Source organism: Acomys minous (assembly GCF_964271855.1).
Source record: "Acomys minous genome assembly, chromosome: 14".
Classification (NCBI taxonomy): domain Eukaryota; kingdom Metazoa; phylum Chordata; class Mammalia; order Rodentia; family Muridae; genus Acomys; species Acomys minous.
The window spans coordinates 18,538,791-18,565,462 of record NC_140496.1 but is presented as its reverse complement, the minus strand read 5'-3'; the positions used below and the strand labels follow the sequence as shown (position 1 = coordinate 18,565,462).

General features: G+C 46.0%; 1 protein-coding gene and 1 pseudogene across 2 annotated transcripts in view; one reads left to right on the top strand and one right to left on the bottom strand.

The window, feature by feature from the left end:
* The window catches only part of PKD1L3 (polycystin 1 like 3, transient receptor potential channel interacting), a 54,707-nt gene extending 28,162 nt beyond the window's left edge, over positions 1 to 26,545 (top strand). Inside the window, exons 20-30 of the mRNA XM_084755672.1 lie at positions 1,356 to 1,455; positions 5,045 to 5,182; positions 6,537 to 6,722; positions 11,012 to 11,321; positions 12,960 to 13,093; positions 19,849 to 19,973; positions 20,715 to 20,875; positions 22,064 to 22,274; positions 22,614 to 22,715; positions 24,908 to 25,039; positions 26,079 to 26,545. Coding sequence (XP_084611798.1) covers positions 1,356 to 1,455; positions 5,045 to 5,182; positions 6,537 to 6,722; positions 11,012 to 11,321; positions 12,960 to 13,093; positions 19,849 to 19,973; positions 20,715 to 20,875; positions 22,064 to 22,274; positions 22,614 to 22,715; positions 24,908 to 25,039; positions 26,079 to 26,189 — 1,710 coding nt within the window. The 3' untranslated portion in view covers positions 26,190 to 26,545. The remainder of the gene's footprint in view (positions 1 to 1,355; positions 1,456 to 5,044; positions 5,183 to 6,536; positions 6,723 to 11,011; positions 11,322 to 12,959; positions 13,094 to 19,848; positions 19,974 to 20,714; positions 20,876 to 22,063; positions 22,275 to 22,613; positions 22,716 to 24,907; positions 25,040 to 26,078) is intronic.
* LOC311583048 (dihydrolipoyllysine-residue succinyltransferase component of 2-oxoglutarate dehydrogenase complex, mitochondrial-like) lies at positions 17,280 to 18,875 on the bottom strand (annotated as a pseudogene). Its single transcript has 2 exons — positions 18,813 to 18,875; positions 17,280 to 17,909 (listed from the first exon to the last, which is right to left on the bottom strand). The product of its transcript is annotated as a dihydrolipoyllysine-residue succinyltransferase component of 2-oxoglutarate dehydrogenase complex, mitochondrial-like (transcript).
* Positions 26,546 to 26,672: the final 127 nt, after the last annotated feature.

The following is a 26,672-nucleotide window of genomic DNA, read 5'->3' as shown; positions in this document are numbered from 1 at the left end:
AACAATGACAAGTCATTTTTTAAAAGATTTTATTTGTCTGTTTTATGCATATGAATGTTCTATCTGCCATGTACCCCTGCAGGCCAGAAGAGGGCATCAGATCACATTATAGATGGTTGTGAGCCACCACGTGGTTGCTGGGAATTGAACTCAGGGCCTCTGGAAGAGCAGCCAGTGCTCTTAATCTCTGAGCCATCTCTCCAGCCCCAACGAGCCATTTTTTAAAGGAACATAAGTGGGGCTAGTAAGATGCCTCAGAAGTTAAGAGCACTTGTTGCTATTGCAAAGGACCCAGGTTTGGTTCCCAGCACCCATAGGTGGCTCACAGACATCCGTAACTCCATGGATGGGATACTTTTTCTGATGTCTGTGGGTAGCAGGCATGCAGGTGGTATAGGCAAAGCACTCACATACAGAAAATAAAATAAATAAATCTTTTTTTAAACATAAGAAACATAAAGATTTTAAAATAATATCTATTTATATTTTATTTTTATAAATATGTATTTATGTTTTACATTTATATATTTTTTGTTTTTCAAGATAGGATTTCTTTGTGTAGCCTCAGCTGTCCTGGAACTCACTCTCTAGACTAGACTGGCCTCAAACTCCCAGAGATCCATCTGTCTGCCTCTACCTCCTGAGTGCTGGGATTAAAAGCATGCACCACCACCACCTAGCTAGATCTTTAATTTTTAAATTAAGGAAAAGTAAAAACACCAAAGTATAGAAAAATAGCACAATGAATCCTCAATCTCTGTTACCCAGCATCAAAGGTTCCTAGTGATAGCTGAAATTGTTTCATTTGTTATGGAAAAATATGTCCAAAGGTCACATGATTTTTGTCTATATATCTCTAAAATTTGTCTGTATCTCCCTAAAAATTAAATAAGTTAATAATTTCTCTCTTTTTTTGTTTGTTTCTTTGTCTTTCAAGACAGGGTTTCTCTGTGTAATAATCCTGACTGTCCTGGGCTCACTTTGTAGACCAGGCTGGCCTCGAACTGACAGAGCTCTGCTTGCCTCTGACTCCCGAGTGCTGGGATTAAAGGCGTGCACCACCGCACCCAGCTCTAGTTAACAATTTTTTACCATGAAAACCCACACAGGGGGCTGGTCAGGTCACTCAGCAGCATAGGAACCTGGGTTTGACCCCTGGAGTCTACATGGTAGAAGAAGAGAACTGACTGGAAGTTATCCTGATCTCCACCTGGGTGTCATGGCCACCGGATAGCGTAGATGTGGAAATGAATGGGACGAGCTGTCTGTCCCCACTCTGATCTGTATGTATGACATCGTCCTCTGGCCCTGCAACACCCGTGCTCACCGACTTCCTCCGTGACTCTTGTCTCCAGGTGATTGTCCTCTCAGTCCTGTTCTCGCTGATGGCGAAGCAGATCCCGTGGCTCAACAGAGACAAGGAACGACACGCCAAGAGAGTTGTAGCGCTCTGGGGTAATTCAAACAATTCCAACTACTGTTTAATTGTACACAGAGCAATCCATGTCAAAACCAGTAGAATTCAAGCTACCTCTGTGATCCACGCTGACTGCACTTCCTCCTCTGCCTAGGAGCCCAGTGTCCCAAACTCACACATTCCTCCGGAAGCCAGCGCGTCCTTTCAGTGTCCCCATGCTCTGCTCCATGTCTCCTCCCGCCCGGGCCCCAGGTGGTACTTGTACTGCCTGTCCTCTTCACCCGAATGCCCTCGGTTGCCTCAGACTGAGGTGTCCGCCTGCCACGCAAATCCACGCTTCTTCTGTGTTATCTCATTTCAGTCAAGCGGCATCGCCCCAGCTCTCTACACCCGTTAGTGTAATCCTACATGCTCTTACTCCCCGCGTTCAATCAGTCACCAAGCCTGAGGGAGTCCAGCCTGTTCAAAAAAATAAAATTAAAAAACCTGACTAAAAATTACTCACAGCACCTGGGGGAGTGTTGTAACCAGTGTTGAGCCAGAAGCGCAGGATGCAAAAATGTTAGCACAGTGAGTGTGTTGGCTAGAGGGCGTACGTGCATCCCCTTTAAATTTATTTGTAAACCCTGAAGAAACCAATGAGAATAATCTGAAGGAACGAGGGGCCACAGCATGGAGGAGAATGTGACGGGCGTGAAGCTAGCAATCACTTCCTTAAACTGAGCAGTTGACACGCTAAGGGATAGGCACACCAATCCTAGGGAGGTTTTTTAAACTAACAGTCTCACTCAGAGATGGAAACGTCTCTCTTGCCAGGCAGTGGTGGTGCACACCTTTAGTCCCAGCACTCAGAGAGGCAGAGGCAGGTGGATCACTGTGAGTTTGAGGCCAGCCTGGTCTACAAAGCGAGTCCAGGACAGCCAAGGGCTAAAATAGAGAAACCCTGTCTAGAAAAAACAAAAAAGAAAAAGAAGGGAAAAAAAAAGGAACTGCCTCTCTTGTTCTTATTTCTTGTGCATTTGAACTATTTTCTTTATGGGAAGTGGCTTCTTTCTTGAAGTTCTTGTCCTTCCCCATCTGAAGACCTTTGACTATGACCTGCCCTTTTTTTGTTTTGTTTTGTTTTTTCAAGCCAGGATTTCTCTGTGTAGCCTTGGCTGTCCTGGACTCACTTTGTAGACCAGGCTGGGCTCGAACTCATAGTGATTTGCCTGCTTCTGCCTCCTTGAGTGCTGGCCCTAAATGGATGAGCCACCACCCCTGGCTGTGAATCTAATATTTAAAATGAAAAGGCTAGGGATGAACTCAGTGGTAGGGGCCCTGTCTGGTTGCCTGGGGCACTGCACTGGATTCCCAGCACTGGAAGAAGCCTTATTAGTGGGTTGGGTCATGGTCTGTGATCTGGGAGGCTGAGGCAGAGATCACGAATGTGAGGCCAGCCTGGGCTATATTTCTGACACCAGACACTGTACTGGCTGAGTTTGTGTGTCAACTTGACACAAGCTAGAGTCATCAGAGAGGAAGGAGCCTCAGTTGAGGAAATGCCTCCATGAGATCCAGCTGTAAGGCATTTACTCAATTAGTGATCAATAGGGGCAGGCCCAGCCCACAGTGGGTGGAGCCATCCCTGGGCTGGCGGTCCTGAGTTCTGTGAGAAAGCAGAACTGATAAGCAGCACCCCTCCATGGCCTCTGCACTAATGCCTGCCTCCAGGTTCGAGCCCTGCTTGAGTTCCTGTCCTGACTTCCTCCGTTGATGCACTATGACCTGGAAGTGTAAGCTGAGTATAAGTTTCCTCCCCAACTTGCTTTTTGGTCACGGCATTTTCATTGCAACAATAGAAACCCTAACTAGGACAAATTAGTGCCACTGTAGTGATGTATGCTGTGACAGCCCTGACCATGTTTGGGGGAGGACTGTGGAAGGACCATGGAAGTTTGGGCTTAGAGAAGCCAATGAGTGTTGAGAACTCAGGGGAACGTTCTGTGGGAACTTGGAAGGAAAGAATGTTGACAGCGGTGCAGCCCATGATGGAGGGCCGGCTTGGGAAGCTCCAGAGGGAAGAGCAAAGAATATATCAGGGCCGTTTGATGTTTTGATTTAAAATTCTGTGGTTCTGGTTAGCTGGGGCTGAAGAATCAGCTATGATTAACAAGACACCAGAACTACTGAAGTGAAACTTCTCTGTTACTAGGACAACTGATGCTGGTCAGCTGGAGCTAAGAAATCAGTGATGATTAGGAAGAGACCAGCATCACTGAGGTGAAATCTTCCGGGCAGTGTTTCCTGAGAGCTCAGAGAAGCTGTGTTCCAGAACTGGCCAAGGCTGTTACATATGTGCTGACGGCCTAAGAGGGATGGAAATTTTAATGTGTTTGAATTTGTAAAGGCTGTGGTCTTTCAAAGTTACTTATGGTTTTAATGTGAGTCTTAGGGGTGAATAAGAAAGGAAGGACTGTGCCTTCATAGTGATGTGTTTGTGTGTCAAGTTGACAAGGGGTCGGTTGCACTGGCTGGTTTTGTGTGTCACCTTGGCACAAGTTAGTCATCAGAGAGGAAGGGGCCTCAGTTGAGAAAATGCCTTCATGAGATCCAGCTGTAAGGCATTTTCTCAATTAGTGATCAATGGGGGAGGGCCCAGCCTATGGTGGGTGGTGCCACCCCTGGACTGGTGATCCTGGGCTCTATAAGAAAGCAGGCTGAGCAAACCATGGGGAGCAAGCCAGTAAGCAGCATCCTCCACAGCCTCTGCATCAGCTCCTGCCTCCAGGTTCCTGCCCGTTTTGAATTCGTGTCTTGACTTCCTCCAGTGATGGACTAGGATCTGGAAGTGTAAGCCAAGTAAACCCTTTCCTCCCCAAGTTGCTTTTTGGTCATGGTGTTTTTACTACAGCAATAAAATACCTAACTAAGAGATGTTACCAGAAAAGGAGTGGGGCAAGAAGAGAGACAGAGTGATGCGCGCACACACACACACACACACACACAGACAGACAGACAGACAGACAGACAGACAGAGACACAGAGAGAGAGAGAGACATGACACTTGTGGCCTATGGTACCAAGGTTCACACGTTAGTCATTCGACTACTGAGCTACACTCCGACACTTGCTTTTAGTTTAATTTTTCTGGTAACTGATTTATAATGTCAAGTTTGGATTCCATTAGGTTGAAATTTGTTGTTGTTGTTGTTGTTGTTTAGGTTTTTTTTTTTCTGAGACAGAGTTTCTCTGTGTAGCCCTGGCACCCTGGAATTCTTTTTACTTTAGTTTTTGTTTTTTGTTTTTTGTTTTTTTAGGTTTTTCAAGACAAGACTTCTCTGTGTAACAGTTCTGGCTGTCCTGGACTCGCTTTTGTAGACCAGGCTGGCCTCAAACTCACAGCGATCCAGCTGCCTCTGCCTCCCAAGTGCTGGGATTAAAGTATGAGCCACCACTGACTGGCATGGATTGGAATTTTAAGGGAAACCCAGGCCTTTTTTCATTGAGAGAGGCGCTGCTTAGGCAGCATTTTGTCTGCTCCTCCAATATTCAACAGGAAGTGCTCACAGTAGACGCTCAACAAACAGTTAACCACCATGTAATGAAATAGGACATTTATTTGGCCTATATTTTCATCTCTGACAGCAAAGTGTTCTTCGTCAGCACCCGGTTTGAGAGATAAGAATAATCCCATTTATACTGCCCCAGCAATGAGCAGCCTAGCCAAGCACCCAAAGAGAGCCTGGAAGAAGCAGTTGATCAAGATGACGGGCGGTACTCTGGGTATGAAGGGGTGGGGAAGCCTGCATCTCTGTAGCACACTGTCCAGAGGGAGAGGGCAGGGTGGGGGCAGCCTGCATCTCTGTAGCACACTGGGCAGAGGGAGAGGGCAGGGTGGGGGCAGCCTGCATCTCTGTAGCACACTGGGCAGAGGGAGAGGGCAGGGTGGGGCAGCCTGCATCTCTGTAGCACACTGGGCAGAGGGAGAGGGCAGGGTGGGGCAGCCTGCATCTCTGTAGCACACTGGGCAGAGGGAGAGGGCAGGGTGGGGGCAGCCTGCATCTCTGTAGCACACTGGGCAGAGGGAGAGGGCAGCGGGGAAAAGATGGACCGCAGAGGAGGCCAGAAAAGTGTCTTTTAAAACAAAGTTGTAATTCCAGCAATTCAGGTGATGTGAGCAATGGGAAGACAGGGAGCTAGGGGTCCTCAGGGTTCACTGAGGCGAAGGTCAGTGTCTCTACCTGCAGAGGGGAAACAACATCCAACTTACATGTTCCCTGGACTAGGGGAGCGATGAAACTGCTTTGGAAATTGGTTATTTTAAGCGCTGAGTGCCTACTTTTATTTTATTTATTTATTTATTTGTTTGTTTGTTTGTTTGTTTTTCGAGACAGGGTTTCTCTGTAGCTTTGGCTCTCTTGGACTCACTTTGTAGACCAGGCTGGCCTCAAACTCTCAGCGATCCACCTGCCTCTGCCTCCCGAGTGGCTGAGTGCTTAATTTAACACATTTAGTATGCTACTGGGTTCCCTGGACCAAACTCTGTTATTTTTTTTTTCATTCCCTCCATTTTATGAATTCAGTCAAGATAGGCCAGAATACAAAAGAGCACTTAGCTCCGAGAATCAAAATACAATATATCTTGAGGGATTGTATGTATCTTGAGTTAAATTTATGATTATTAGCAGGATAATTCTGGAAAAGATATACATATATATGTATTCCCACATATGTGTACATATTTCTGTGTATAAATATGTACACTTATATTACCTGTGTGTGTGTGTGTGTGTGTGTCTACACATTAGTTGAACTACGTGAACCTGTCCATTTGACTGTTTTTGTGGTTGGTTGGTTGGTTGGCTTGGCTTGGCTTGGCTTGGCTTTTTTGAGGCAGGGTCTCACTGTGTGGCTCTGGCTAACCTAGACTCGCTCTGTAGACTAGGTTGCCCTTGAACTCACAGAGATCCATCTGCCTCTGCCTCCCCCAGTGCTGGGGTTAAAAATGCACACACTATGCCCAGCTCCAGTTTGACTCTTTCAGACCCAAAAAAGTCTAAGCATAGGACAAGTGAGAAGAGTTTAGAGTTCTAAGACAACTATTTGAATGATTTTTTTTTCTGCTGTTGTAAACCAGTGAAAATCCTCTTCCTGACCTTGCTGATGACCACTGTCTACTCTGCAAAGGACTCCAATCGATTTTTCCTCCATCAAGCTATCTGGAAGAGGCTCTCTCACCGTCTGTCGGAAGTCAAACTTGTGGAGGATTTCTACCCCTGGGCCAACCACACCCTCCTTCCTAACCTCTATGGAGATTACAGGGGTAAGGACAGTCGGGGGCCGACTGAAGGTGAGTTAGTCCTCCTGAAACCCCTCCTTCAACCCATGGACAACTAGGAAAAGGTCAGCTGGCCTCTCCATATGGCCACTCCTCTGTGCATACTGCAAAGTCCCTGGACTCCATTCAAGAAGGTTTTGTTGGTGACCTGTGGTGGCCCATGGCTTCTGATCCCCACTGGCTCATGTCACAGGGATGAGCACTGGTTCATTTACAGCATAAAAAGAAACTGCAGGGACCCTGGGACTCAGCCACACACTGAGCACAAGAATGTGGCCTAATAAAAATGGTCTTTGCATGGGATGGGCTTTTGGTCCCCTGTGCCGTTTTCCCCCCAGCTCTCTGACTGTGTGTGCCTAAGTTCTCTATTTAGTGTTTACTCAGCTTAGTCTCACAAACACACACTGAACAGCTACAGTCTTTGGGGACACTTCATAGGCGCTGATTTTTTTAAAACGGTCACAATGGGCCTGTGTCCTGAATGACGTCACGGAGAGAGGCAGTCCCAAGCTTTGCCCTGCAGCGCGTGCATGTGGCTAATGTTTTTCCCCCTCAAAGGCAGTCTTTGCTTACTGTTGTCCTCAGCTTTTGCCGGTTACCCAGCTTTTCCCTGGCATAACTGAGGGTCCTGCTGGGGAAGCTGGGGTCTGGTGTGTCTGGGCTGGTGGCTTCACCCTGAGATTCAGGACATCGCTCATGTTCCTGGAGAGAATCTGAAGGATGTGTTCGCCTTAGCGCCATCGTCCTTTGGTTCTCTGAGCAGCACATGGTGTGTCCGCCGCTCTTACAGAGGCAATGCCTACATAACTCGGCACTGAATAAGATGTGGACAAAACGAGTAGAGCCTGAGATGGCAAGAGTTGAGGCCATCATAGGGCTGGTCTCCTCTTGGACTCTTTGGCTGCCCATAGCACCACAGTGCAAAGAGCAGGCTGAGGGCCTGGCTACGCAGGCTCATGCCCGTTTACCAGTGTGTAATCCTGGGTAGATTTCTCAGCCTTTGCTGCTCTGCTTTCCCCTATTCATTGGGAAGAATCTTCGGCCCTGGCCTGTATGACCGCTCTGAGGGCCCAGAACAGTGCCTGGCACACAGTACTGAGAGTGGGTGCTCAGTGTCAGCGCTTGGGAAATGAAGCTTTGCTAATCAAGCTACAGAACTGATGCCAGCTACCCGGATGGGCACACTGGCAGGTACAATGGACCTCACGATAAAGACAAGAAGCATGCCACGGGTGGTGGTCATAACCCTGGCACTTGGAAGGGAGAGGCAGGATCCTGAGTTTGAGGCCAGCCTGGGCTACAAAGAAAGTCTAGGACAGCCAAGGCTACACGGAGAACCCCTGTCTTGAAAAACCAAACAATAAAATCAAATAATAAAAATGAAAATAAATCCAGTCAAGTAAGCATAGGGTAAAAACAGTTAAAATTGACACCAACGTGCTTTACCTATTCAACTCTTAAAAATCACTTTTTAAAACTTCTACCGCCCTGGTTCTTTCACTCAAGCCACTGACCTTTTGGAGAACACTCATAACTAAACCTAGGTAGGAGAGGTTCGAGGATTAGATCCTTGGGAGTCCCACAGAGTTGCAGCCATAAAACAAAACAAAACAAAACCGAGCATTCCTTTCCCCAGTTTCTCAGGGGCGGTGGTCAGAGTGTTTGGAAAGTGACCAGGTGACAGTAAATGGGGAGTTACTACAGGCCTTGTCATGAATTTGGCTTTTCCCCTAATTTCTCTGGGGGAATCCTCATCCGTCTATATGAGGCTGCCTTGCTGTTCATCCACTTGCTATGCAGAAGTCCGTTATAGCACAGAAGCACTGTGACTTCTGTAATAAGCTTAGACTGCTAGCATCATATCCTCACACAGGGGCACGTGTGTCTGAGAAATTCCTTGAGGGAAGATTTGTTGGGTTGGAGTAGTTACACATTTTTGAACTTTTTATTCTTTGAATATGTTTTGCGTGCGTGAATGCATATAGACCGTGTGTGTGCAGGAGTCTGACGTCAGAAGAGGATGTTGGGTCCCCTGGAGCTGCAGTTACAGGTGGTTGTGAGCCACCATATGGGTACTGGGAACTGAAGCTGGTTCCTCCGCAAGAGCAGCTACTACTTTCAATCACTGGACCATTTTTCTAGTCCTTATAGATACAGGTTTTTATTTTTTATTTTTTAAATATTTATTTGAGTATTCTATTTGCATGTATGACAGAAGAGGGCATCAAACCCCATTATAGATGGTTGTGAGCCACCATGTGCTTGCTGGGAATTGAACTCAGGACCTCTGGAAGTGCAGCCAGTGCTCTTAACCACTGAGCCATCTCTCCAGCCCAGATACAGGTTTTTAAATTTTATTTTTATGTATGTATGCAGGTGTCACTAGACTTGGATGCTGGGAACCAAATTGAATCTTCTAAGAATAGTAAGCGCCCATAACTGTTGGGCCATCTCTCTAGCACCCTACACTTTTAACTTTAAAAAGATATTGCCAGGGCTGGAAAGTAGCCCACTCAGCTAAGAGCACTTGTCGCTCTTGCAGAGGACTCAAGTTCAATTCCTAGCACCCATGGGTGGCTAACAGCCGTCTGTAACTCCAGTCCCAGGGGATCTGACATCCTCTTCTGACCTCGGGCACCAGACATGCGTGTAGTGCACATAAGTACACGCGAGCAAAACACTCTAACATGTAAACTAATAAGTCTAAAATAAGTATCACCAACTGGACGTGGTGGTTCATGACGTCTGAAATCGCAGCTGAGGCCATAGTGAGACTATCTCAAAAGAAACAAGGGCTTAGGGGTGTAGAGCAGTGGCTGATCACCAGCACTGAAATAAAATGTTTCCCATTGTCCTTACTGTGTCAGTAAGCGATCCGATGTACAAAGTACAGGAGTTGCCCACACCCCTAACGGGATGGGGAATTGGTTCCAAACTACACAAGTGGCTTTGTGGCTTCACTCGGGACAGAAACATAAGTTAGAATTAAACTGGGCACCACCTTCCACCTTTATAAAGGCAAGCTTTTCCCATTCTTCCTCTTCTCCATGAAGCTGTGAGTCACCTGTTCAAAGTCCCCAACAGAGACATTTAGAATAAAATATCAAATCCCTCCCAGGGTTTACAGGGACCTTCTCTGCCCAGCCCATACGCCCGCTGCCTCCTCTAACCCTGCTCTCCTACGGCCACTGGTGCTCCTGTGACTTTCATTAAATGCATCAACATGCCATCACCCTGGAATCTTGGAGCCTGCTGTTCCCCCCTCCCCCCTTGGCGGGCATCCTCATTATGTGTCAGACTCTTACTATCGTTTTTCACGGGTCACTCCATCAGAGAAACCTTCCCTGGTCATCCGAACAGCACTGCTCGCTTCTCACAGAGCGCTGCTTCCGCAAGCTGAGCGTTGCGTAGGGCCTGTCCTTCTTGTTGCTTACCTGTGAGCTCTTGGTGGCCAGGAATGGCCCTGCAGCCACGGTTTGTTCCTGGCACCTAGGCCAGGGCTTGGCTCATGTCAGTACATAAAGTGTGTTGTTGGAAGAATAAATAAATAGATGAATGGATGTCTATTTTTCCATCCTTTAAGATTTTTAAATGTGTATGAATGCTGTGCCTGCATGTACGCCTGCAGGCCACAAGGGGGCATGAGATCCCAGTATAGATGCTTGTGAACTACCATGTGGTTCCTGGGAATCAAACTCAAGACCTTTGGAAGGGCAGACAATGCTTTTAACCACTGTACCATCTCTCCAGCCTATGTTCCCATCTTTTATTAGGATCTATGGTGTCGCTGTTTAAATGAGATGTTTTATTTCTATAGCTGTTGTGAGTGGTATGGCTGGACGGATACCAGTATTCTGTGCCCAGTAACCATGCTAAGTTGTTGTTTTTATTGGTTTTTCAAGCCTGGGTTTCTCTATGTAGCCTTGGTTGGCCTGGACTCACTTTGTACACCAGGCTGGCCTTGAACTCACAGAGATCTCTACCTGCCTCTGCCTCTCAAGTGCTGGGATTACAGGCATGCACCGCCACGCCTGCCTCTAAATTATCATTTTTAAGTTAATAGCTTTCCTACTCATTCTCTTAATTTATCTAAATAGTATATATCATTTATAAATCATCACACAATTTCATTTGGTTTTATACCTCTTTTTGTGTGGTTGCATTGGCTCCTACCTCTAAATGGTTTCACAACTGGTGATGAAGTTTAATGGATTGCCTCATTCAGCTAGCAACAGGACAACTTTTTAAAACTGTTTCTTTTACTTTCTTGCTAGGATTTATTACTGACGGGAACTCCTTCCTTCTGGGCAATGTTTTGCTTCGTCAGATTCGCATTTCTAGTGATGTGCTCTTCCCGGTATCTCTCCGTGAACATGTGAAGTGGACTCCCCAACAGCAGGAGGACAGAGAGAAGTATGCCGCTGGCTGGGCACCCCCGGGTACAAACATCACCGCAGCGGACAGCATTTGGCATTATCAGAGTCAGGAGTCACTGGGAGGCTATCCCACACAAGGGGAATTTGCCACTTACTCAGGAGGCGGGTACGCTGTAAGACTTGGAAGAAACTCCAGCACTGCAGCCGGGTGAGTGTGTGCCCTGAGCAAGATGCCAATCACAGGTCAGCTGGGAATTTTGGCTGAGGTGAGAAGTTCCAGCAGCTGCTGTAATGCTTCTTCTGTACTGGCTCTGGTACTTGTCCACATTTATACGGAAGTAAACCTTTTATCGCCTTGTGTTATTGTTTGGTGTGTTTGGCTGTTTTGCGTGCATATATGTCTGTTTACATGTGTCAAGTATCCTCAGAAGCCAGAAGGAGGGTGTTGGATCCCCTGAGATGAGAATTGCAGACAGTGTGAGCTGCCGTGTGGTTTCTGGAAATCAGACTCCGGCCCTCTGGAAGAGCAGCCAGTGCTCCTAATGGCTGAGCCAGCCCTCCAGCCCCTGGAGCTATACCTTTACATTTAGAAACTCCTTGGCCAGCTTCCTGTTACAGATTTGTTTTGTTCTGTCCATTTGAAAAAAGGTGTTATAGCTGGGCGGTGGTGGTGCACGCCTTTAATCCCAGCACTTGGGAGGCAGAGGCAGGTGGAACTCTGTGAGTTCAAGGCCAGCCTGGTCTACAAAGAGAGTCCAGGAGAGCCAGGGCTCTGTTGCATCAAAAAACCTTGTCTCAAAAAACAAGAAGAAGAAGAAGAAGAAGAAGAAGAAGAAGAAGAAGAAGAAGAAGAAGAAGAAGAAGAAGAAGAAGAAGAAGAAGAAGAAGAAGGAGAAGAAGAAGAAGAAGAAGAAGAAAGTTTCAATCTGGAAAGACATTTTCAGTTCTAGGAATAGTTGAACTCAGGTGAATCTATCTTAAACACACTGTAATCTTCAGATACAAATGGAAACATTACCTTGTGAACCATGATGTGAGGGTCAACCTAAAGTTCAAATGCCTAAGCTAAATAGCCAGGACTTTAGAGAGTAGTTCGATACATGAGCCCCGATAGTCCTTGTCACCATGAATGAAAAGTCTAATTGTTTTCTGAGCAGGCACAATGGCTCAGCTGGTAGAGATGCTTGCCCCCAAGCCAGAGGACCCGAGTGGAACCCTAGGGCCCACATGATAGGCGAGAACTGGCTCCTCCAAGCTGTCCTCTGACCTCCACATGCGCACCGTGACACGCACACACACCCAAGAAATAGAATTTTCAAAGTCATAGCAGCAAGGCATTATTCAAAAACTATTGTCAGTCAGATCCTGGCATGTGTACTGCCTTCATGTCTCAGGAGCGAGTAGGCGTTGGTGCAGAATATTTAATGTTTCAAAACAGTCGTTGACAGGGTTTATAAAATTAATCCTGCCTCACAGATTAAATGTCAAACAGGGAGCTGGGCAGTGGTGGCGCACACCTTTAATCCCAGCACTTAGGATGCAGAGGCTAGCCTGATCTACAAAGTTGAGTCCAGGACAGCCAAGGCTATACAGAGAAACCCTGTCTTGAAAAAAAGAAAAAGTTAGACAGGGTTCCCTCAGTCTCTGCCCCTGGTGTGAACGCTATTGTGAACATGCTGTTTCTTAGTTAACCATGTCCGTTCCCGTGCTGGGCATTTGGGTCTTCCTAGTCATGAAGTCTGTTACAGGACCACCAGACCAAGGAATGTGGCTTCTCATGCAGTCTGCCACAGTGCCAGGGTGCTGGATGGAAACAGTAGGTGGCTTTGTTTCTCTGTGTCCGTAGAGTCCTGCAGCATCTGGAGCAGGGGCGCTGGCTGGACCACTGCACGAAAGCCCTCTTTGTGGAACTCACGGTCTTCAATGCTAATGTGAATCTGCTCTGTGTGGTGACCCTCATTTTGGAATCCAGTGGTGCGGGTACGCAGGCCGACTCTCCTTGCTCTGTAACCTGCCTATCTCGGGACAAGGCCTCCTTTACTGATCAGATATCATTCATTCAAGTAGATTTCATTAGAGTGGTTACTCAGAAGTATGATTTGATTTTTTTTAAGAACATTTGACCTTTAATTTTCATTGAAAAGCAGTTTCTTTAAATATGTAAGTTACAAGTTTTAAGTGGTGAGGATTTAGTGGCAGATGCTGCAGGCACTCTATACTGACCTCTTCCCCTCCCCCAAGCTTGTCTTGAGATTAGAAGAAAACAGGGCATTTAGCACTAAGGGCCCGTGTCACTTGTCAGCAGTCTCAGGCAGGACACAAGGCCAGGAGCTTTTGTAACCTGTTTACCTGCGTTTTGCCAAGCTTCATGAAATTCCAATGATCACACCTGCACCCAAAGGGTGACCTCAGAGATGACATCATCCATTTCATCACTATACTGACTCCTGAGAGAACTTCCTCTTCCTGTCACATGCTCATACCACCTTGAATTTGAAAGCTCTAGTCACCCTAATCTGGCCAGCACAGTCCCTTCACCAGGCTGTCCCACCACCATGTTGTGCTAAGCTCTGCTCTCAACGAGCACGGGGTCCTAGGTGATTCCTAGAAGCCTGGGGAGGGTTGGGTGACCACAGCTGTGACTATACCAGGAAGAATCTTCTCAATGCAAGCACACAATGAAGCCCGCGAGGGCAAGCCAGGGTTCACCTCCCTTTTTTTTTCCTCCTCCCTCTTCTCTCTCTCTCTCTCTCTCTTTCTCTCTCTCTCTCTCTCTCTCTCTCTCTCTCTTTCTCTCTCTCTCTCTCTCTCTCTCTCTCTCTCTCTCTCTTCTCTCTCTCTCTCTCTCTCTCTCTCTCTCTCTCTCTCTCTCTCTCTTTCTCTCTCTCACTCTCTCTCTCTCTCAGGCCCAGGGTATCAGGAGAGGTCATAGACAAAGGCCCAGAGGGAACACTGTGAAGGCTGGTTACATAGTGTCCTGGCTTCCTCAGGCTAACTGGGATGGATGAGGGAACAGGGAGAAGACTGCTTTTCAGTCCCTGCATGATCAGTAGGTAGGAGGTGTGGCTTCCTCCTAAAAGGTCTAGGAGGGAGGACTCTTGGATCTTCTGCTGCTGCCTTGATTTTTCAGAGGGAAGTCACGGCCTCTCTGCCATCAACCAGCCAGTGGTCATAGGTCAGGGCGACATACATCGTAGGCTGTACTTCCCACCTCGCCTCCCACAAGATGCCGTGCATGCTCAGAATGGCAGACTGAGGGGAGTTGATAATGGGTGTTCCAGAAAGTGAGCCAAAACCTCCTCCATTGCTAATGGTAAAAGTACCAGCTCATCAGTGGTCCATTCAGTAGCTGCATAATTCGTAGTTCCTACATTGCTGATGCCGGGACCCATGAGACCCCCTCGGGGGTAGCAGCTGCAACGCTGACGTCAGTATAATCTCTATACACCACTTCTTTGGTTGCATCTTCAACCACTGCATTTACAACAGGCTCAACAGGCTACACTTGCAAGGCAACCACCGAGGCCGTCACAAACGCTGACAGGAAGCCTGGCTCAAGGTTCTCTCTTTCTTTCTTTCTTTCTTTCTTTCTTTTTCTCTCATTTTTTATTAATTTATTCAGATTGCAACTCAATGGTTTTCCCATCACTCGTATCCTTCCGTTCCTCCTACCCTCCCACCTCCACCCTATTACCCTCCCTTAGGTCCATGTCTGAGGGGGATCTCCTCCCCCACTTGATGGTCACAGGCTGACAAGTCTCATCTTGGTAGTCTGCCTATTCTTTCTTTGAGTGCCATCAGGGCTCCCCACCAAAGGGAGGTTGTCAAATATGGAGCACCAGAGCTCATGACAGAGTTAGTTCCTGTTCTCCACATAACTGTGGAGGATGTCCTGTCCATTGGCTAGATCAGAGTAGGGGTTCAGTGTTTACTACTTGTATTGTCCTTGGTTAGTGCAGTAGTTTGAGCAGGCATCCCTGGGCCCCGATCCACCCATTATGATGTTCTTCTTGTAGGTTTCTAAGATCCTCTGGATTCTTCTATTTCCCCATCTCCTATATTTCTCTTACCTAGAGTCCCAGTAGGATGTCCTCACATCTGTCCCAATCTCCCGGTAAGTGAAGATTTTCATGGGACATGCTTTTTGGGCTAGTGCCCAATTATAAGTGAGTATATACCATGTGAGTCTTTCTGTTTCTGGGTTAACTCATTCAGTACAATTGTTTCTAATTTCCTCCATTTGTCCACAAATTTCTGGATTTCCTTGTTTTTTTATAGCTGAGTAGTATTCCATAGTGTAAATGTACCACAATTCCTTTATCCATTCTTCAACTGAGGGACATTTAAGGCTTTTTCTAGATTCTGGCTATTATGAATAATGCTGCTATGAACATGGTTGAGCATATGTCCCTGTTGTGTGGTGGAGTATTTTCTGGGTATATTCCAAGGAGTGGAATAGCTAGGACTTGAGGAAGCCTTATTCCCAGTTTTCTGAGATAGCGCCAGATAAATTTCCAAAGTAGTTGTACCAGTTTGCATTCCCACCAGCAACGAAGGAGTGTTCCTCTTTCTCCACATCCTCACTAGCATGTGGTGTCACTTGAATTTTTACTTTTAGCCATTCTGATGGATGTAAGATGGAATCTCAGAGTCATTTTGATTTGCATTTCTCTGATGACTAATGACGTTAAGCATTTAAGTGTTTCTCAGCCATTTGATATTCCTCTGTTGAGAATTCTCTGTTTAGTTCTGAGCCCCATTTCTTAATTGGGTTATTTGGTTTGGTGTTCAATTTCTTGAGCTCTTTATTTATTTTGGAAATTAGACCTTTATCAGATGTAAGGTTGGTGAAGATCTTTTCCCAGTCTGTAGGCTGTTGCTTTGTTCTCTTGACAGTGTCTCCTGCCTTACAGAAGCTTCTCAGCCTCATGAGGTCCCATTTGTTAATTGTTGACCTTAAGGCCTGGGCTATTGGTGCTCTGTTCAGTAAGTTGTCTCCTGTGCTAATGTGTTCCAGGCTCTTCCCCACTTTTTCCTCTAACCGATTTAATGTCTCTGGTTTTATGTTGAGGTCTTTAATCCACTTGGACTTGAGTTTTGTGCATGGTGACAAATATGGGTCTAATTGCATTTTTCTACATGTAGACATCCAGTTAGACCAGCACCATTTGTTGAAGATGCTATCGTTTTTCCATTGAATAGATTTGGCTTCTTTGTCCAAAATCAAATGACCATATGTGTGAGGATTCATTTCTGGGTCTTCAATTCAATTCCATTGATCAACCAGCCTATTGCTGTGCCAGTACCATGCTGTTTTATTTATTATTGCTCTATAGTACAGCTTGAGATCAGGAATGAAGATTCCTCCAGAGGATCTTTTATTGTATAGGATTGTTTTAGCTATTCTGGGTTTTTTTTGTCTTTCCATATGAAGTTGAGGATTGACCTTTCAATGTTTTTTAAAAAATTGTGTAGGTATTTTGATAGGGATTGCATTGAATCTATAAATTGCTTTTGGTAAAATGGCCATTTTTACTATGTTAATTCTCCTGATCCACAAACAAGGGACATCCTTCCATCTTCTTGTGTCATCTTCAATCTCTTTCTTCAGGGATTTAAAGTTTTTTTCAAAAAAGTCCTTTACTTGCTTGGTTAGAGTAACTCCTAGATATTTTATATTGCTTGTGGCTAACATGAAGGGTGTGGTTTTCCTAATTTCTTCCTGTCCATGATTGTCGTTTGTATATAGGAAGGCTTCTGACTTTTTTTGAGTTAATTTTGTATCCAGCCAATTTTCTGAAGGTGTTTATCTGGTGAAGGAGTTCTCTGGTGGAATTTTGGGGGTCACTTATGTACACTATCATATCATCTGCAAATAGGGATAGTTTGACTTCCTCCTTTCCCATTTGGATCCCCTTGATCTCCTTTTGTTGTCTTATTGCTCTGGTTAGAACTTTAAGAACTATATTGAAGAGATATGGAGAGAGTGGGCAGCCTTGCCTGGTCCCTGATTTTAGAGGAATTTCCTTGAGTATCTCTCCATTTAATTTGATGTTGGCTATTGGCTTGATGTGTATAGCCTTTATTATGTTAGATATGTGCCTTGTATCCCCGATATTTCCAAAACTTTAAACGTGAATGGTTGTTGGATTTCAAGGTTATTTCTTCAGGAAAGCATTTTTGTGCTTTTAGCAGCTCCTGGCTCAGGCAGTGGAGGGGCAGCAATGGGTTTTATTGCAGACACCTGGATGTGGGTAGTACTGTACCATGGGCCGGGGTCTGGTTTGCTGGAAGGGAGTTGTAAGGGTGTGGGTGCTGGTGGCATCTGTGTGGGCGAAGGTGCTACAGGGGTAGGAGGGGCTGCCGCTGCTTCAGGCTCTGCTTTTGGGGCTGCAGCAGGAGCTTCAGCCTGTCTGGCCTTAACAGGAACAGCACCAGTTTTCCTGAGTGTGAACAGAGGAATCCCTCCTTCAGCTTTGCCCCCATCAGGTACCAAAAGAGCTTCAATGATGCCACTTGCTGGTGATCGAGCCTGCACAGAAGTCATGTCTGTCTCGATCTCACACACCACTTTGTCTTCGGCAACCACGTCTCCAGCAGCTTTTCTCCCACCTGACATCTCCCACCGTGACGGACTCTGTAAACGCTGGGGCTTGCACACTGGCATGGTTTGGAAGAAGCAAACACTGCAGACACTACCGTTGTTAGTGACCATCTTCCTGCTGTCAGGGTAATCTGGTCCCTGACACAGGGAGACCCCAGGCAGGGAATGTCTCCCTAGAGGGCAGTTCCCATCCTGGGAATGCCCAGGGCACACAGCAGGACCAGAACAGCATCGTGGAGGCAGCCTTTTGTTGTTGTTTTGTTTTTTTGTTTTCCAAGACAGGTTTCTCTGTGTATCTTTGGCTGTCCTGGAACTCATTCTGTAGACCAGGCTGTCCTAGAATTCAGAGATCTGCCTGCCTCTGCTTCCAGAGTGCTGGGATTAAAGGTGTGTTTCACCACCAGCTATAAATGTGATTTTTTTTTTGTTTTTGTTTTTTGAGACAGGGCTTCTCTGTGTAGCCTTAGCTGTCCTGGACTTGGTTTGTAGACCAGGCTGGCCTCAAACTCAGAGATCCACCTGCCTCTGCCTCCAGAGTTCTGGGTTAAAGGCATGCACTGCCACCACCATCACCACCAGGTGTGTGATTTTTTTTTTTAAAGTCAAATAAGTCAACACTGTTTTTTTTTAACCTCCTACTCCCCAAAGACTACTTTTAGTTTTAACTGGTATTCAATTTTTATTACAGTAAAAATTTTTATATTTATTTTGACAGTATCCTCTCTACATAGGCCTGGCCGTCCTGGAACTATGTAGACCAGGCTGGCCTTGAAGCAGCAGAGATCGCCTGCCTCTGCCTCCTGAGTACTGGGATTGAAAGCACGGATCACCATGCCAGGCTTCCCAATTTGTTTGGTTTTGGGTTTTGGAGACAAGGTTGTAGCCTTGGCTGTCCTGGACTCAACTTTGTAGACCAGCCTGGCCTTGAGCTCATAGAAATCCACTTGCCTCTGCCTTCTTGTGTGCTGGGATTACAGGCATGCAACACCATACCAGCTCCTAATTTCCTAAGTTGTTTAGTCATGAATTTGCAGTTTTAAGCATTACTTTTTCTATAAAGGGGTTTTAGCTGTTATGCTCACATATTTTCCTAACATGCGCACACCTTTCATCTCCCATCGTTTTCTTTCTTGTCTTCATCTTTTGAGCTTTTGCCATGGTCTTAGTGGCATCTCACTGATAATTAGATGCTACCCGGTGCTTCCTTTATGGGAAGCCTGCCTTCCTCCTCCCCATTCTCTACCATGGGAGTGACTTAGAGGCGCGCTCCCACTGACCACTGTGTGGTGCTTTTCTTTGGGGAATTTATCCCCCTCTCTCTAAATCGGTGGTTTGTTTGTTTGCTTGGTTGGTTTTTCAAGACATAAACCAGTGGTTTTTAACCTTCCTCTTGCTGTGACCCGTTAGTACAGTTCAGCATGTTGTGGTGATCCCAATGATAAAAAGTATTCTGTTGCTACTTTGTAATTGTAATTTTGCTACTGTTGCAAATCATAATGTAAGTTTCTGATATGAAGGATACCTTTGATAAGGGACAGCCAAAGGTTGAGAACCACTGCTCTAAATAGCCCTGAAGGTTTCCTTGGGTTCTTTAAAGGGTTTTGTTTACCAAAAACATGGGGGGGGGGTAGGTGCTTAAATCTTGAGATTTATCTGCCAAAGTATGAAAATTTTGTTCCTAAATGTACTTTCTGCCTACCAGGGGAACATCTCAGTTCCAGTGTTTCAGGACTAGAAGTCACAAGACCTTTCATAAAATTATGAAAGTTTATAAAACCATAAATCACAGCCATCCTCACTGTGCTTCTAGCCACATCTCAAACCTGCAGTCCATCCCCACGCAGCTCGGTGCCTTAGATTTTGCTCTCTGCAGCCATATTCTAAGTTGAAAAGTGGTGGAAGCCAATGCTTACCCCTCAGGCTGAGATCTCTGCCAGCTTTAATGAAATGGGCATTTCTCCAGAAGCTTGCCCGTGATCCGTTGAATGTTCTGGATAGTTCCACAGGAAATACTAAGTAGAATGTGGAGACTAAAATGTTTGAAACTGGTGATACAGGAACAGTTAGGAGTAGTTGGTTTGTTTTATGAAAAGGAGAAACGCTTAGAATCTTGACTCGTTCTTTTCGTCAGGGACTTTCTTCACCTCCCTACGGCTGGACAGCTTAACTTGCCCTCAGTCATCAGAGAGGGGCTCTGCCTGGATTGTCTCCCAAGTCACCTACTACCTACTCATCTGTTACTACACCTTCATACAGGTGAGCCGAAAATGCCAGGTGCGAGGACAGCCACCAGACAAGCCCTCTCTGGAGGCTCCGTCATGAGTTCTTTTCTTTTCTTTTCTTTTCTTTTCTTTTTTTTTTTTTTTTTTTTTGGTTTTCCAAGACAGGGTTTCTCTGTGTAGCTTTGGCTGTCTTGGACTTGCTTTGTAGACCAGGCTAGCCTTGAACTCACAGAGATCCACCTGCCTCTGCCTCCCAGAGTGCTGGGATTACAGGTCTGTTCCACAACACCCAGATATAGTTTCTTATAACCTTTATATAAAATAATGTTAAAGTATGCTTGGCAAAAAGCACTAAAAACAAAGTAGAACAAAACAAAAAACTGCAGGAATTATTGTAAACAGTATTTTATTGCCAAGCTTGATAGTGAAATTTTAAAAGCTTATAAAATTAGTTAAGTATACACAATAGTTTTATAATCTCCAAGAATGATTCTATCTGGCAAGCTCTTTTGATATTTTATTTTTTAATCTGTATATTTTTTCAAGACATTTTCATTATATTTTTACATATACATTTATATTATTACACATAAATAAAATAAACTACATACAGAGGAAGATTTTATTAGCATCCAATTTTCCTGTTAGTAGTGACTGTAGGGCAGTCACACGTCCACAGCCCATGTGCTTTGCCTGCCAAATCCCAAGTGGCCAGACAGACTGCTTTCTCTAGGATCATCCAGACAACAGTGGTAACTGTGCTGTCTTTGCTCAGGGCTGTCGGCTGAAGCGGCAGAGGCTGGGGTTCTTCACTAGGAAAAGAAACATTCTGGACACAAGCATAATCCTCATTAGCTTCAGCATCTTGGGGCTGAACACGCAGCGCCTTTCTCTACTTCACAAAAACATGCTGCAATACCGCCGTGACCCGGACAGGTGAGGGACCTGAGGCGCACAGCATGCCTACCTCAGACATGAGGCGTCCTGATCACTGTCTGCCCTTCTCTTCCACTTCCTCACCAGATCTGCTGTTTGTATAGTGCAACTTTAACTAGAGCTTGGGCTTGTGTCCACAGCGGAAAGAACAAGACCATGGCATTCTCGCTAGCCCTGCTGAAAGGCTCTCTGGTGCGGAAGGATCTGTAGAATATAATGCATGTGAGCTTCATAGCAAGGGTTTTGAACCTGGGTTACTTTGTACACATAAAGCCTAAGACGAGCGAGACAAATGATCATCTTTCAAAAAGGATACCACCCCAGTATGACCCATTTTCCTACATGAGGTGGCTGTTGTTCAGGCATTGTTTTTCTATTGCCTATGATCAGGCTGTTGAGCACTTTTAGATCAAGTGAACTAACTCTGTGTTGCACTGTCTACGCTGGCATAGTAGGTCTGTGTAGCCCAGAGGGTCGTGGCAGCTAAGCTCCAGGCTGCTGTGTGGAGATGTCCAGCCGTGGTCCTCAACCTTCCTACTGCTGCGGCCCTTTTGCTACCATTAGTACAGACCCCCAACCGGAAAATTATTTTCATTGCTACTTCATAGTTGTCATTTTGATAGTTATGGATCATAATGTAAATATTTCGGGAGATAAAGGTTTGCCAAAGGTGTCCGCCTCACAGGCTGAGAACCGCTGGCCTCGACCTTAGGCAAAGGGTCTGTGCTTGCCAACTTGTTTGATAGCTACAGGAGTCTCTCCAAGTAAACCGCTTGTGTGACGTAAAATTATGTACTTCACATAACAAGATCGAACTGCAGTTTTCACTCTCGGTGTGACTGTGGCAGCTCATGGGTGTCTATAATGTCAGAAAGCACAGGGTGAGAAAACAAACACGACAGTGGCACTGCCCCTTAGACTAACTCATTTTGAGAGATTTCAGCATCAACAGCCATGAATGCTGGTTCTCACTTCTAGGATCAGTATGAGGCAAAGAAACCAGCCAGGAGGGGCTTTGAAAAGCTTTTCAGGATAGCTCCAGCCAAGAGGCCTTTTGCTGTTCTCATAGTGTTTCTGGGGCCACCCTAGAAAGTAGTTTTCACCACAGTGGGTGTCTGACAGTGGCTCAGCGCTAACCTGCAGAGGTCCGCTTCACGCTGAGTGCCAGCCAGTTTTCCTCGGTCACAGGTTCATCAGTTTCTCTGAGGCACTCAAAGTGAGCTCAGCTGTCACTCACCTCATGGGCTTCCTGGTTCTGTTGGCAACTGTGCAGCTGTGGGACCTACTGCGACATAATGCCCGGCTGCAGATCATCAGCAAGACACTGAACAAGGCCTGGGATGAGGTGGTGGGCTTTATACTGATCATCACGATCCTGCTGAGCAGCTATGCCATGACCGTAAGCCCCAAACCCAGCACCTTCCCCAAGCGACCTTCCTTCAGAAAAGAAAGGCCACTGCACAGAAAACCACCCAGTTAGCAACGGGTTTGGAGATAAGGCCAGATAGGAAAGCTAGGTTCAATCGTGTTCCATATTTAATGTCTTAAACCCAGATGTTTGTCATGTCTCTAAGATACAGACAAAATGAGGCCAAATGTAGTATGGACATCAGATAAATTTTGTAGTCATAGTAACCTAGTAGCCACAAGGCATTCCCACTGCTTCTGTTGGCCACATCAAGCACCTCAGGGCAGAAAGAAATGTGATTGGTTACCACTGACTGGTCCTTCTCCTCAGTTCAACCTGCTGTTTGGATGGAGCATCTCTGACTACCGGAGTTTCTTCAGCTCCGCAGTGACTCTTGTTGGCCTCTTGATGGGAACGTCTAGGTACAAGGAGGTAAGATGCATAGGTAGGTAGGGCGGAAGCAACCTAGCTAGTTACCTTTCAGATTCATGCTTGATTTAGCAGCTTTACTAGTGGGATGGGAGCCGGGCGGTGGTGGCGCACGCCTTTAATCCCAGCACCTGGGAGGCAGAGGCAGGTGGGTCGCTGTGAGTTCGAGGCCAGCCAAGACTACACAGAGAAAGCCTGTCTCAAAAAACCAAAGGGGGGGGGGGGGGACAAACAACAAAACCCTAGTAGGATGGGGTGGGGTTGCTCAACCTGCAGCCTCCCACGGCTCAGGCTAAGAGCCTGTACCTCTTGCCTTTGTCTCAAAGTAGTGTCCCCTCCTCATCTCCCTCTCACCCATATCCTCATCCTACTGCCAAAGGGCACCTGGCCAGAGTAGCACAAGCGGCTGATGGCCGTCGGAAACTGTGTACTGTGAGTAACCAAAGCGAGTGCCAGAAACAACTTCCTCTGTGCAGTTACCACTCCTCGTGGTGAGTTTACTCCTCCCTCACCCACTAACTCCGTCTTCCCACGTTACATAAAGGAGAAGGTACTACACAGACACACACACAGCTAGATTTGAATTAGGCATACTGGTTAGAACATTAACTTTTAAAAAGTCACACAGTACCGTAAGTGTAACTTACTGCAAAATTAAATAAAGTGAAAGGAAAACCTGAAATAGGCATCTTGCGAGGATTTGGGTCCTAACACTGAAAGGCTGTGATCAGGAATTAGTAGAACTGGCAACACCTGTACAATCAATCACTCTGAAGACCACTGTCCTGGACTTCTATTGCTGTGACCAAACACCATGAACAAAAGCAAGTTGGGAGGAAAGGGCTCATGTAGCTTACATAGCCTCACAGTCCACCGAGAGGCCAAGGCCTAAACTCCAGCCCTGCAGGAACCTGGAGGCAGGAGCTGATGCAGAGGCTGTGGAGGGTGCTGCTCATCAGCTGCTCCTCATAACTTTGCTCCATCTGCTTGCTTTCTTCTTTTTAAAAATTTATTTATACAGTATTCTGGCTGCATGTATACCTGCACACCAGAAGAAGGCACCAGATCTCATTATAGGTGGTCGTGAGCCACCATGTGGTTGCTGGGAATTGAACTCAGGACCTTTGGAAAAGTAGATGGTGCTCTTAACCTCTGAGCCATCTCTCTAGCCCTCCATCTGCCTCTTTTTTTTTTTTTTCTTGTTTGTTTTGTTTTGTTTCTAGAGACGGTTTCTCTGTGTAACAGCCCTGGCTGTCCTAGGCTTGCTTTGTAGACCAAGCTGGCCTAGAACTCACAGTGATCTGCCGGCCTCTGCCTCCCGAGTGCTGGGATTAAAGGCGTGCACCACCACGCCTGGCTTCCATCTACTTTCTTATAGAGCGCAGGACCACCTGCCCAGGGTGGTACCAACCACCAAGCACCCAGCCCTCCCACAATCTATAGCCTTCAGTCTGATCTTACGGAGGCATGTTTTCAATTGAAGTCCCCTCCTTTCACATGACTATGATGTGTCAAGTTGACATAAAACTACCCAGCAAACGCAGCCACGATTCAGACTGCTGATTAAATAGGTTCAACAGCAGCTTTCTACCCAAGAAAGGATGCAACTGCTATTGGCTGCTTTCATAAGGGAGTCATTGGTTACAGGCTAATAGCAACAATGAATGGGCCATGATGGCAGCGAGGGCATAGGGCGGGGCGGGGTGTGGGAGGGACCACGACACATGACCTAAAGTCTAAGTATAGAACCATCCTACTAAGACCTGAATTTACAAACATCTATGCAGAAAAGCGAAAAGAACTTAACTATGAGCCTCCCATCTTACAAGACCACGGTGGGAGGAAACATACTCCGTTTCCCTCCGATTTCCAAAGCTTTGCACGAACAGCCAAAAACCAGTTTTTCTTACCTTTGACTGGAAGACTCGTGTGTCTAGAGAAGCTTCCCAAATGGAAGGCAGGCCTTATGCTCCCGTCTGGCATGCATTTATTTTTTCCACAGGCATGTTGCCCCAAGCCTTCATGTTTAGACATTTTTTCAGAGCTGCCAAAACTTAGCTGGGATTTGAGTCACAATCCTATTACTCACCTGTTTTTTTTTTGTAAAAGCTGAGATTCAAGTGTGTGCTTATAAATAAATCTGGTATTAGCACAATTTATAAAGGAAACTCCAAGAGGCCTTACTGTCTTCCCAGGTTATTGCTCTACACCCGATCCTGGGCTCCTTTCTGGTCCTCACTAGCATCATCTTGATGGGACTTGTGATCATTAATCTTTTTGTTTCTGCCGTTCTCATTGTCTTTGGAAAAGAAAGAAAGGCCCTTAAGGTGAGTACTTGTCCCAATAACTCAACAATTAACTGTCAGTTTCCTGTAACTGGAAAGCTTAATGATCCTTGAAAGACAGTGGCTCTCAACCTTTTTTTTTTTTTTTAAAGATTTATTATGTATACAGTGTTCTGTCTGCAAGGACACCTGCATGCCAAAAGAGGACACCAGATCTCATTATAGATGGTTGTGAGCCACCATATGGTTGCTGGGAATTGAACTCAGGGCCTTTGGAAGAGCAGCCAATGCTCTTAACCTCTGAGCCATCTCAACCTTCTTAATGCTGCCACCCTTAACACAGTTCCTCATGCTGTGGTGACTCCCAACCAGAACATTATTTTCAGTGCTCCTTCATAACTGTAATTTCACTTATTAATCACATGTAAGTATGTTTCCTGATGGTCTTAGGCGACGCCTGTGAAAGGGTCATTTGACCCCCACAGATGGGTTGCAACCCACAGGCTGAGAACTGCTGCTTTAAGAATACAGGCATAGGGCCAGGCAGTGGTCATGCACGCCTTTAGTCCCAGCACTCAGGAGCTAGAGGCAAGCGGATCTCTGTAAGTTACAGTCCAGCCTGGTCTACAGAGCAAATATCAGGACAGCCAGGGCTGGTACACTGTCTCAAAAAAAAAAAGAAAAAAAGAAAAACAGAAAAAAGAAATGTAGGCATGGTGGCACACACCTGTAATCCTAGCATTTGGGAGTGGAGACAGGACTAAGTTGAAGGCCAACCTGGGTTATGAAGTAAGACCCCATGACATTATAAACATACACAGGACCAGCACATTCTCTTTAGTGGTCTCAATTACTTTCCTATGGAAAAAAATTGCCAAGACATTATATTCTGTAACCAGAAGTAAACAGCTGGTCTTCAAACATTCAGTAGTCATGCCCAGTATCTGACAGTAAGCCATTAAAGCCTTAGCATCTTTACTATTCACTATATATTAGGGAGGAGGGTTACTTGGAGGGGTATCCTTGGTACTCTGGCCTGCAATTTCAGTTCACTTTTCTCTTTTTGTCTTCAAATACTTAGAAAGAAGCTACACTGGCAGATATGTTATTACAAAAGCTCTCAAGTCTGTTAGGAATCCGCCAGCACCAGAATCCTTCACCTGGAAAACATGCTGACTACACTGGGTATTGACACTGCTGTCTTAAGGTAACTACCTTAGTCTCATTACCGTCCAGCATAGCTTACATTTTACTCTAACACTAGTCATACTTGCATTTCACGGCAGAAATACCACACTTTGTGTTAGGAGAGAACCAAAATCCCGTCTCCAGTCTGGCTGGTGGACATCAGCAGCGTCACTGGGATATTGATTCCCTAAAATCACAAAACAAAGCCTCTCAGTTGCCAATCAACAGGTAACAGACTGCTCGGCACTAGGCCCCGGAGTGTGCTCACTGCAGCTTACTAAAGGTAGAGTCGCAGCTGAGCACATGCTTGGGCGCCTTCTGAGCTCACTGCAGGGATGGAAATGAGCCCCAACTGCTCCTGCCGCCTGCGACCCTGAGGCAGAGGACCGTGAAGGCTGGGTCTGGCGTGTACACTGACATGGGTCAGTCACCTGGGCAAACTGTTCTCCACTGCAATCCAAACTCATTCACCTGACCACCAACACTA